This window comes from Atractosteus spatula, chromosome 2 (assembly GCF_055471065.1).
Source record: "Atractosteus spatula isolate fAtrSpa1 chromosome 2, fAtrSpa1.hap1, whole genome shotgun sequence".
Taxonomy (NCBI): Eukaryota; Metazoa; Chordata; class Actinopteri; order Semionotiformes; family Lepisosteidae; genus Atractosteus; species Atractosteus spatula.
This window is the reverse complement of record NC_142707.1, coordinates 67,382,262-67,394,742: the sequence shown is the minus strand read 5'-3', so window position 1 is coordinate 67,394,742 and position 12,481 is coordinate 67,382,262. Positions and strand designations below refer to the sequence as shown.

The window sequence follows — 12,481 nt, the reverse complement described above, 5'->3', positions numbered from 1 at the left end:
ACTAGAATGATCCCAAGTTTGAATTTAACTTAAGAGCTTTTGAAGAAGAGAGCCGGTGTGTTTCACCAGCAGGGTAATGACCCATGAGTGCCTGCAGCAGCCTGTGAGATGCAAGTCTGAAGCTCGTCTCGGTGTAATGGGGTCTGACAAGCTTCAAGTAAACCAGTGAAGAAATAGCTTAAATTTTGAAAACAAAATGGTTGTGTGGTGGTTTAAGAAGGAGCTGCATTTTGTCATGTTCACTTGTCACTAGAATGATACCTACCATGTTTAGAGTTAAGTTGTCCAAACAGTCATTTAACGGGAGAAGCTAAGCTTAGGTTTTTGTACATTTCACCAGCAAGCGACAGTCTTGTCTGGTTGGGAACATGATCGCAGCAGCTTTTGAATTTCAGGTAATTCGGTGCAGTGGTGCCTAAGACGAAGGCAGTCTGAGTTGAGATAAGGAAATAGCAGAGATCATAGTTTGTGCAGGATTGACAGTGTATTATGTTCATTTTGTTTTACCTGCAATGATGTTGACAAAACTGTTAACTAGATGACTATTGTTTTTAAAAACGAGAGTTAACACTGGACTGCATTTCGATGACAAGAAAGAGAAATGGGGGCTATCTTGGTTTATGCAGGATCCTGCTTTTCACACCCCTTTTGTCAGAGTGATACCTGCAAAGCCTGGACTTAATTGCACAGGAGAACTGGGTTAGAGGCTACATTTCTCCAAACAGCTAATGACCCAGGGTAGATGGGGAGCATTCTGTGAGGTGCAAACCTAGAAAGGCTTTGATTGTTTCTGCAGTTTCATTTCAGTACGTCCAGCAATTCAGAAAGTGATTGTGGAAGCATTTTTGTAAATCCACTAAATTTCGGGCCACCATTTTGGTTAATGACGATTTTTTTCCTAATAGTTATGGCTCATACAGTATATCCCAATGTAATCGTTTTACAGAATCGCAGCTCTTTTTATTAATAGTGCACAAATTTACAGAAGACTAAGCTGTAGAATGGTAATGTGTGTTGTATGTGCAAACATTGGAGAATAAGAGAGAGAATAGCACCTTTGTTATGTACAAGCTAACAGTATAAGAGGGCGTAACATACTAATGCCTACAGATCAGATTAATATCAGTGTGTATATTGATGTATAGTTGCTTTTAAATTACAGGGCACAGAGTTTATGGACAATCTTGCCAAGTGCCTGAGATATTACATCGCTGATAGATTAAACAGTGATCCAGGATGGAGAAATCTAACGGTATGTATAATAAAGCAATCTGTTACCAATCCAAGTATAAGAGTTCATTTTGTTGTACAGTCTTGATGTTCCTGATTTTGTAACGTGTCAAACCACATCATACAGGGGCAGGAAGAGGAAAATCTGTAAAATTTCAGACTGGATGAATGTTGTGATGTGCTCTTGTTGAAACTGGGGGGAGGGGATTGCTGATTTTAAACTGAACAGGTTCTGTCAACACTGAAAATCATACTTGTGGGCAATATGCAAATGTGTTTTTTAGTTATCAGAATCGCTTCAGTTGATGCCAGGTGAAGGTAAATTACCTTTGTACATGATTTGGAATGTGATGGGTTAAACCTGAGCACACTTACAACCCCCTTTTATAAAAGGTGTGCACACACATGTGCACCCAAGCCATTGAATTTTTTTTAAATTTTAACTTTTTCCTAAAAGATCCATTTTTTTCACTTTAAATATTATTGGTTACAAGTAGGGCTGGGCGATATGGCCAAAAACATTATCACGATAAAAATGTTCATATCAGTCGATATCAATAATTATCACGATAAATGTCAAATCATTATTTCTTTCAAGTTTAAAGGCAGATTTTTTCTCCTGAGTGGAAGTTGAAGAAACCAGACAGTTAATTGGTAAATTAAACAACTCTTTATTTTAAGAACACAACAAACACTTGCCAAACAGCAGAAACATTAAACAAATCTGAGGTAGAGAGTATTCAAGTCTTTTTTATGTCAAAATATGCATGAGTAAAATTTACAAAATAAATATCTTAATAGAAAAATTAAATACTGCAGTGTGATAAAACACAAATAGAAGATGGCTCAGACAGACTGCAAAGTTTAAAGTGCTCTGTTTTATGTCTGATCGTAAAAAGCCAAAATATCTCCAAATTACCGAAGTTGAATGATCTTTTCTGTCGACGACGTCATCGTCCTTCGAGCTGGTCGTTGGCAGCACTACAGTTGCTTCAGTGTCGCTCATTCCTCCGCTCTAACTACAATCCTGTCAGCCACCACCGTGTGGGTAAACAACACCACGTTAGCGGCCCGGTCTGCAACACGCACGCGCAGTATTTTGTGCGCATGCGCAAAGCATAAACGTATATATCGAAACTTTATCGAACTTTTGTTTAAATTATATCGAGGAAAATTATATCGCGATAATTATCGTTATCGAATTATCGCCCAGCACTAGTTACAAGACCTTTATTAACGGTGAAAAAAGGTCTGACATGATTCGTCTTGATTCCAGGCTTTCCATCAACAAAAGCTGAAATGTTAATAAGGGAGTATAGACTTTTCATATGCACTGTAGATATTTTCTGTCTTAATCACTTGCGGCTGTTATCTATAACCATTCTGATATATTGTCATACATGTTTTTGTTTCTTAAATATAATATTCCAGTTCATAGCAAACAAAATCTGTTAAGCATTTTAAAATGAATTTTTGCTCTGCTTTTTATATATGTTTTCCTTAGAGTAAAACAAATGTAAAATTTTCTGCATTTATAGTTTTATTTATAATCTTTCTAATAAAGGCAATTTGGTCTCATTGTAGAAATGAAATAATTCTCATTTGTTTCAGGTTATCTTGTCTGATGCGAGTGTGCCAGGAGAGGGAGAGCATAAAATCATGGATTATATTAGGAGGCAACGAGGTATCAGTCCTCTTCTTTCACCTGTATCTGGCTACTATGATTATTTGTTATCCAGTGATGAAAATGGATTTGGAAGCATAGTTTTACTCACACATTCCCTTCAGTTACTTTTGACTTCATTGACACCCCTGCCTGATTTTATTTTTTATTTAACATTACTTAATTTTTACTTAAACATAACACCAAACACCTGTTCTTGACTAAAAGTGAGGGTGGCCAACAGCAGTTTTTATTTTAAACCTTGGACATCCCAAACGTGATTTGCATCTTCTGAATAATGGATTTCTTTTCTCTCCTCAGCCCAACCCAACCACGACCCCAATACTCATCACTGTCTCTGTGGAGCTGACGGTGAGTACAAATCATTATCATGTTATTAGTATTTCTTAAAGAAGAGGGGAAGGTGCCAGACTTACATTTAATAATTTACATTTAATCTGTCAAATGGGATAGATGAGCTCCTTGTTTCTAAAGGATATGTATTTTTGTCCTATATTTCAAGGTTCTGTGCCCACATTTAAGTTAATTTAAAGTAAGGATGGGGATGTAGCATTCATATTCCTTAGCATTTTGATTTCCCTGAGAAAACTGTATTTAGTTGCTCAGTTTGAAAGCACTGCTACAACTAATAAAACCATCATAAGGACTATTTCCTTTGTTGTTTATTGAGAAATTTTGGTTTAAAAACTCAGGCTTTCTAGAAAAAAAAATGTTTTTCTGCTACATTGTGCTGTGGTTGCATTACACAATGGAATGAATGTCTGGTAAGGACTGAAGGTTGTGTTTTAATGAACTTTGTAAATGAAAGGCAGTATGTTTTATGTCCATAACCTTAATTAGAACTAAAAGTACATGTGTCATTGAAAATTGATTCAGGGTATTTGATGCATTTAAGAGCTGACAGATCTGTCGTTCATTTCAGCCAACCTGGGTATAGAAGAGGTTTAGATATATTGTAGTGTTTTCTATAAAACCAGACCTTGAGTAATCTTTCATCTGCAGATCATTTTATTATCGTGAAACCATCAGTATGCTTTAAGTCTTACTTTGTAAAAATTTTTTTTCAGCTGATTTGATAATGCTGGGACTGGCAACCCATGAGCCTCAGTTTACGATCATAAGAGAAGAGTTCAAACCAAACAAGCCGAGGCCCTGTGGCATGTGTGGTCAGCTTGGCCACGAAATAAAAGACTGCCAGGGTCTTGCAAGGGAGAAGAAGGGAGAGGTATTTGTTCCGTCTTAAACCGTAGTTAAGGCCTCCTCTGATGACACTGTGAGAATGAAAAATCCTGATGCATGACTTGGAGATGTGAAAATCGTGTTATTTATTTGCAGCATGATGAATTTGCCGATAGCCTGCCAGCTTCAGAACAGGAGTTCATATTTATTCGGCTTTCCGTTCTGAGAGAGGTGTGTTTTTTTGTTCTCCTTTTTAACTGAATAATTCTCCTGCTTTGCACTTAACAGTAGGGAAAACATAGGAATTTAAGGAAATATGTTACTTCAGTGTGGCACATGGCTTTAAGAAAAATGTTGGTTTCAACAAGGCGCTATATTTAATGTATTCTTCACGTGCTTAAAATCTTGATGGCATAAGTCACCACTTGTCAAAGCTCGTCACTTTTTTGCACATTCATGTTCCTTCTGTTTTTGACATAACGTGTTATCTTTGTGCCTTGCAGTATTTGGAGAGAGAATTAACAATGGCAAGCCTGCCATTCCCTTTTGACATTGAAAGAAGCATTGATGACTGGGTGTTCATGTGTTTCTTTGTGGGTAACGACTTCTTGCCTCATTTACCATCTCTAGAAATCCGGTGAGTTTGCTGGCAAAGCCTTTTAGTCTCTTGTCACCTTGGATCATTTTACCAGGATTGGCTTGTTGTCCTTCATCAGAAATATCTGTTCTTGAATTTTGATTATTTTTTTCAAGAATTTTGTGTCTGGGAGGATCCAAATCAAAACCACGCGTGTAAAAGCGTGAATGAAAATGAGTGTGCCCTTTTCAACTTAAATTTACTTGTTTTCATTAGCTGTGTGACATTGTATGTGTAACAGATGAAGATACTTTTTCCAAGCCTCTTCTGGATCTACAAAAGTTTCATTATTAATTTTAAAAAGATGAACACCAAAACCACAGGCACACAGCCTGTTGTACTATTTGAAAAATCTGAAAGAACTATATCTGACTGATCTGGAAAAATACATAATTTCCAGAGTGAATTTCCATTGAATGAAGCCTTAGGATGAGATATTTTTTCAAATTAAGGTCTTCAGTTTATACAGTAACTGTGCCTTAAGCTCATCTAAGCTGTTCCTCATCCAAACAGCAGAACCACAGTCTACAAATTTATTCATACATTTGATTAATGGAAACTTAGCTACCTCTGGATTTCTCAATATTCATTAAAATGCATTACAGATGGGTGTAACGCATTACTGAGTGTGTTTACATTGTAACTGTAAAATAATACTTTTAAATGCTCGATGCCAAATTTATTTATACCCTGTAATTCATACCATCTCTAAAGGAATGCTCTAAAAGCAGTCCTCCTTTTTAGTCATATATTAATTTGCTAAGGAATCTGGAAGGGTTTGGAAGTCCTCTTGTTTGCCACCTCAGCAACCATGGGTACAGATGGAGTATTGTCCAAATATCTTAGGGTAAATATCAATCTCGGCAACTGTAATCATGGTTATGAAATCCACAAGACATTCTGGTTTCCATTGTGATGTCCATCATGAAAAACGTTCAGGGCTAGTATGGTTGCCACACCATGAGGTTGGCAGAACGCTGATGTGAGGTCAGAAAAGTGGTTTGAAAGGATAACTCACTCCTCAGTCCATCAACGAGTTCTGATGTGAACCATATCCAGGACCGCCTTTAAAGGCTAACCTCATAAATCTGAGGTCTGTGAATAGTTCCAAGACAACATAAGATATGAATTTGCCAGACGGCAAGTAAGTGTTTCCCAGGTCAGAGGGCACCATGTGGTCCAAGGCGATGAATAAATTTGAGGGGTACTGTATTTCTAGTTACACAGAGTGTTGGTGTTGTAATCTGACATTTTTATTAATATGTACGCAGGGAGGGTGCAATTGATCGACTGGTCGGCATTTATAAGGATGTGGTACACAAGACAGGGGTGAGTATTTACAAGTAGAATGATTTTCTCTTGTTCCAAGACAGCTATTGAAATATTTGACATAATAATAATTGTTATGGAGGAATATAAAAGAAGCTTTGACTGTAAAGTTGCGCAGTTTATGCAGTTTGTTCTTCAAAGATACTTTAGCAGGCCTGTTTGTTTTATTTTAGGGATATCTTACAGAAAATGGCTTTGTTAACCTGGAACGAGTGGAGCTAATTATGCAAGCTGTGGGAGTGGCAGAGGACAACATTTTTAAAAAACGGCGAGAGGATGAGGTAAGACATTCTGTGTTTGTATGGGAAGATGACTTTGTCCTCCTAGACTTGTGTGTTGTGGACATTGCCATGTTTGCATTGTAGATTAGATGCAGCTAATTTACATTTGTTAATAGTCGCAATGCTTAGATTGCAAGGGAAAACAGGTGTGATTTTTTTTTACAGTGTTTTGGAAAATTAAGAAATGTTCTGTATGGTCACCTGTTGTAGCCACCTGTTTGGATTTTAGAAGCGATCCCTTAGTGTTATTTAGGGGTCTTTACATTGTATACACTCTCTCTTGAAGCCTGAATGAAAGCATTCACACATTATAAGGACATTTGCTGCTCATGCGTCTGTGTGGTCTGCTAGCAGCTATTTCTGATAATGCCTAGTATAAGCAAGTTTTGTCCAGGAAATTTTAAATATATTTTTTATTCCATGCATCGCATTGTTTTGGGTAGTTGGGTAGTTAAAACAGTGCTTTTGTCCTCTTTTAGGAAAGCTTCCGAAAGAGAATGAAGGAAAAGAAGAAGCGAATGAAAGTAAGTGAAAAGGGAAGAATCCATAAATACTGCATTGTATTTTGTGTTTGTAATGTATGTCCATTTTTATCCAAAGTTAAAGGCAGGTGCACATTCAGAACTTATTTTTATTATTGAAAGGTGATTCTTTCCTGATAATCATCCTTTCTAAAATTATTGGCACGGCATTCTGCTTTAAATAAGGATGAATTCACAGTGTTCCTGGAAAAGTATTATGTATTCTAAGGAAATGTTTCAGAATCCATGTGTGTTGCATGACATGCTATTTTTTTTATTAAATAATTTTTCAATTTGTTTTCTTCTTTCCAGAATTTTTTAAAAGGATCATGTTTCACCTTTCAAACTTATATTGAAGAATCAAGTCTGTATCTTACCCACCACTGCTGCCGGGACTGATGTGTATAATTTTCTCTTTCTTCCTCAGGGGGGAGAGAGACCAGCTTTTTTGCCTTCAGGCCAATTTGCTCCTCAAGCTCTGGGAGGGAGAAATGCACCACGACCTGTTCACAATGCAAGGCAAGCTGCATTTGACATGAGGATGCAGGGGAGAGATCAGCAGAACAAGGTATGCCTGAATGCTAAAGCCATCTCAGTAAAGAATACAAAAAAACAAACAATGGAAATATTTCCTGTTCTGGGAGGTAGGATGCAGTAAACGGTACAGTGGATGATGCCCGATCTTGGATATGCTCCCTGTAGATGCACCGCTCATTTCCTGAGATCAGGCATCACACGTTCTTGAGACTAAAATCAGGGAAAAGATAAAGGTTGCTCTCAACGAAGTATGGTGACATCAATTAACATTTAGTGTGAGAGTCAGGTTTATGTCCGGAATGTACTTTTTCAAAATGTTACTAAGTAAAATGCTAAAAGACCAAAGGTAGAATAAAAATGTAAAATACAGCAATAATTCAACATCTGCATGAGAATGAAAGCTTGTATTAGCACATATGCCATTTTAAATATTTGGCTAATTCTAATCTCCAGACTATTTGCAAAAACATAAATAAGATCACTTTATTGGCCATATACAATTTCTTGTATGAGGAATTTGTCTTTTTTGCATACCCCAACTTGCTCTCCGTGAGTCACACAGACAGGGAGAGAAGCTTGGGGTCAGAACGCAGGGTCAGCCATTTATACATCGTCGTCCCTGGAGCAGCTGGGTTTAAGGGCCTTGCTCAGGGGCCCAACAGGGTAGGATTCCTCTGCCGGCCACAGGATTTGAACCGGCAACCTTCCAGCCACAGGCGCAGATCCTTAGCCGCAGTACCAGTCTTTTTTTAGGCATTCAGTGGTTAGCTCCTACTGTTACCTTTTAAAAACCAATATTGTTAACTTATAAAAATTTAACTTTTAATCTTTACTTGTTGGTTAATTTTGAATATTTATGAAGCAGCACCTTAGTGGAATTATACTGATGGTTATACTGCGTAACACCACATTTAACACAAAACATACAGATGGAGTCAGTCAGAAAGATATTTCTTCCGGATGCATTACCTGTAATGTGGCTGGTTACGTTATGAAATTCGCCGGCCAAAGACGATCGATAGGTGGTACTTGTGGTGCGTTAGATATAAGTGAAACAATTGCTTAATTTAATCTGTTTCTCTACTGTGCATGTTTAAATCTGCTTAATATGGAATATTCATATTGGATTTTACAACTAAAGGGAAATTTTGGTAGCTGAAAGTAAAAACAGAAGTATAACATAATATATATCTAATGTACTTAATGTAACAATGTAGTAGTTGGAAGTTTTGATGTGCTTCTAAAAATAGGCAGCTGGCAGCTAAAAATATCACTTGTGGATATTTTGGAAATATTTTGACATTCGTTTGACTTGTGCGGTTCTTATAGTTGTAATGGACAATGAAACGCTCATAGACTGTATTGTAGCGTGTTGCACTCAAGTGGTAGGCACAACAGTTTATACAACTGCCTGCTACTTAGAAGTTGACCAGTTCACATGAAGTGATATCCACAGATGCACCGAAACAGTACCGTACACGTCAATGGACTGCAGTGTGATCGTATACCCTATAAATACACTGTATATACATATAGGATACTGTATGGATTAAAAGCCACTACAGTACAGTATGTGTGAAATATTTCTCATAATCAGAATTTAAAGTTAAATTGTTTCCTCATTACTTTTTGCTTAAATTTGCATTAAAACCAAATATAGATTACCGCAATGCAGATGTAATCCTGAAAGTAGCATATTGTGTTCACAACAAGCTACTGTAAAAAAATAAACTTATTTTGTAAAATAGCCCTACTTTAATATTAAACATACTGTAATATACAGTTTAAAATGAATAATTGTCTAAACGGTGTACAGCTTAACTTCTATAACTGGAAAAGGATTGTCACAAGGGGCTCGGCATTGACCGGGATTAAAACCAGGCGTTTTCTGGTGGCAGCCCAAAGTCTTCCACACGCCATGTTCTTTACCGTGCCATCTGCAGTTTTACAAAATAGTGCAGTCCTACAGGAGAAAATGTTTTTTTTTAATGCGGTGCGGTATGTTGCGCTGTGGCATGTGCACCGCCAATTGCTGCGTTATCCCGCGCACATTCTGAATGGTTGGTTCTGTATGCATAGATTTAAAGAGATCTATTGCAGTTTTTAGTGACTTGTAAAAGGGATTAGTTTTAAAAATGACCCTCTGGAATTGAGGCAAAGAAGATCAATGTGAAGTCACTTTAGGGTTTAAAGATGTCCTACAAGGATCAGTTTTTAAAAGCTTAACATTTAGCTTTATCTTAACATTAAGTATTGAACAGGGAAGACTAAGAAGACCTGATTCAGATATTCCAAATCCTGAAAGTCATTGAACTAAGTCAATCTTCAGGATCAACGGTGAGACTTGAGCCAGAGATCAAGAGTGGAAGCTAGGGGAAAGTGTATTTAAAACTGAGATCTGGGAACACTTTTTTACAGAAGGGCTTTGGGGAAATGCTGTTTGTTGGATAGATGACAATTTTGATCAATGACCTGTTGAGAACTAAATGAGCTTGAAATTCCCCTTCTCGTTTGTAACCACTTTTATGTTCGTCTGCACATTTAAGTACAGGTTTACGTACCAGTACCGGTTTGTTTGGGTAGCACTCAACTGGCTTTGACTTGGCAATGATTTAAGGAGAAACTGCATGTTTAACGTGTGTAACAGGAACCAAAGAGGAATGATCATTAAGGCTATGAGATTTTGAAAATAAATTTTGACCTTTAATCACCTCTTAAAAAGGAAAGTGATATTGCCTTTCTTCCAATGGTTTCACTGAACAACAGTCACAGAAACGTGATGTGAAATTTTAGTAAGGCATTTTGTCAGACCATTGTCTTTTTACTTATGTTTTTAAGTTGCCTTACTAAATGTTCTCATCAGTATATTTCAAAATTAGTATAAATTGTAATTAATATTTAGAGAACCTTTTAGAAAACTGTTCAGAAACAGTCATCACAGTGCTCTTAAACTGTTTAATGCTAGAGTTGTTCTTCTTGTAATCATTTCCTGTAGATCATAGAATAAGATTGGTTAATTTTTGTGTTGCTCAACAAAGTGCAAAAAAAGTTAAGTGGATTGAATGCCTCTTACTTGAGTTCTGAGGTATTGAATTTTAAGTTTCTTAAATGGGTCTGAGAATTTGTCCACCTAAATCATTATTGTCCTTTAACGTTATTCATGTTCCACTGCGATATTGATTGGCACAAAGAGTAGATAAGAGGTATTTGTTTTTTTGTAACGTGCTTAATTGTCCATAACCCTTCTTTGACACTCCAGGTGATAATGACATGCAATGTTTTTTTTCTGTGACTGTTTTTGTCATGGAGTATAAATGTCTTTTTCCTTTTTTCCCCAGAATGCTGCATTATCCTTAAAGGCCCAGATGAAGAATGGAAACCAGGTATGTCTCTGTTCCAGCTTTCTGATATGTACTGCAATACTGTAAAGATGTGTACATAGGAGCATTGTTTTTTAGTACTTCTGAGACTGGTTAAATAACATTAAACAAGTCACTTCTGGAAATGTATAGTTATTTCAGCAGTGTCCTTTATAAATTATTTAATGCGATTAGATTATTTTTCTATTGAGGTATTATAAAAGTAACCTGTAGCATTTCCTCTATTGGTTTCTTAAACAAATGTATAATTAGAATTGTCAGTAGCCGCCTGTAATACCACAAAATGAAGTTACTATGAAACCACTAAACTAAAAAGATGTGCAACATGCTTGTTCTAATTTTTAAAAATAGATACTTGTTGTGATTTTTATGAAAAATATTATTTTACCTTGATTATTGCTGACTTTGACATCTGTAAGAGCGTATTAAGAACCATAACATCAGCAGTAATTTACGCATCAATAGTGATGTGAAATATAGTTCAGAATAAACTGCATTTCCCATAATCCCTAACCAAGTTGTTTAATAGCTAAGTGGAGCATGTACGGAGACAGTTCAATATATAATTATAATTGGCAAATAAGCTGAGGTTCTCATCTAAGGTGTAAAAAAAAGTGTTTTGGTAAAATAGGTACATTTTCATACGCGTCTCATTTATTTGTAATCTTCCACAAGCAGTTGGGCTGTTACTATACTATATATATAAGGAGGTTTAGCAGCAGCCTTATGTTAACATCCGTTGAAATGTTGATAATCAAGTCACAATTTTATCATTCATATGTTTAATGTTTAATTCATGTTTAATGGGAAATGGTAGATTTATGGGAAAAAATGTATAGCCCTCCTTATATTGGAGTGAAGTTAGAACTCTTCACATCTTCCTGTACAAGTGTGTTATGAACCTAACCCCTGCAGCTGCAGATGCTAATGGCATTCCACTTGCCCTTCTCATTTACATAAAGATAGCTTTCTCCAGGCTGGCTAGGAGTTATTTTGGAGCCACTGTACAGAACCCTTTGAAATAATTTTATTTTTTAATCTTAATTGAGGTTAAAAGGTAGATTTTTAAGTGAAATGTCTTAATTCTGTTTTAATCCAGTTTTAATGAAAAGATTTCTGCTATGTCCATTATCCTGTTATGTGAAATATTCTAGGTGACAGTATGGCGTTAGACTTGTAGTTGTTGCTTACAGCACTTGGAAATGGAAATTGTGTCCTCTGCCTTTTATTTTGAGGACATTGCATGTTGCATATTCAATGTTTTTTTTTATTGAAGAGTTTAATATTTACATTAGAAACTGTTTGTGCAGTCTTGTGTTTTTTTTTCCATTTCTTTCGTAGGAATTCACGTTTGTTTTCTGGTAATTATTTTTTTTGTCAGTCATCCCACTCCTCGTTAAAAATAAATCATTCCGGGGGACAGCTGCATCGAGCTGGTTGTCTACGATGTTTCTTGTTTTGTTTTTCCCATGATTGACATTACCTGCTTCTTCAGTCTCCCTCAGGATCCAGTGATCCGGCTGATGGCCGGGGGGTTAAGAGAAAAGCAGAAGATAGCGACAGTGAGCCCGAACCAGAGGATAATATTAGGTAAAGCCGCGTTATTTGACAGCAGTTTGTTGAATTGCAAGTCGGGGGTGCATTCTAATTAATGGCATTTAAGTTGAAGCAGCAAGTGTCTTCAGATGTTTTTCTGTGATCTT

The 12,481-nt window shown here is 36.5% G+C and overlaps 1 protein-coding gene across 2 annotated transcripts in view; it reads left to right on the top strand.

Annotated features, from left to right (window-relative positions):
* Positions 1-12,481, top strand: part of xrn2 (5'-3' exoribonuclease 2) — a 50,536-nt gene that overhangs the window by 6,718 nt on the left and 31,337 nt on the right. The window contains exons 6-17 of one of the 2 annotated variants that reach the window (XM_088931819.1): positions 1,163-1,252; positions 2,842-2,914; positions 3,215-3,265; positions 3,982-4,139; positions 4,250-4,324; positions 4,597-4,730; positions 6,002-6,059; positions 6,233-6,340; positions 6,820-6,864; positions 7,289-7,429; positions 10,737-10,781; positions 12,274-12,368. In XM_088931819.1, coding sequence (XP_088787945.1) covers positions 1,163-1,252; positions 2,842-2,914; positions 3,215-3,265; positions 3,982-4,139; positions 4,250-4,324; positions 4,597-4,730; positions 6,002-6,059; positions 6,233-6,340; positions 6,820-6,864; positions 7,289-7,429; positions 10,737-10,781; positions 12,274-12,368 — 1,073 coding nt within the window. The remainder of the gene's footprint in view (positions 1-1,162; positions 1,253-2,841; positions 2,915-3,214; positions 3,266-3,981; positions 4,140-4,249; positions 4,325-4,596; positions 4,731-6,001; positions 6,060-6,232; positions 6,341-6,819; positions 6,865-7,288; positions 7,430-10,736; positions 10,782-12,273; positions 12,369-12,481) is intronic. The other variant, XM_088931809.1, reaches the window with a different exon arrangement.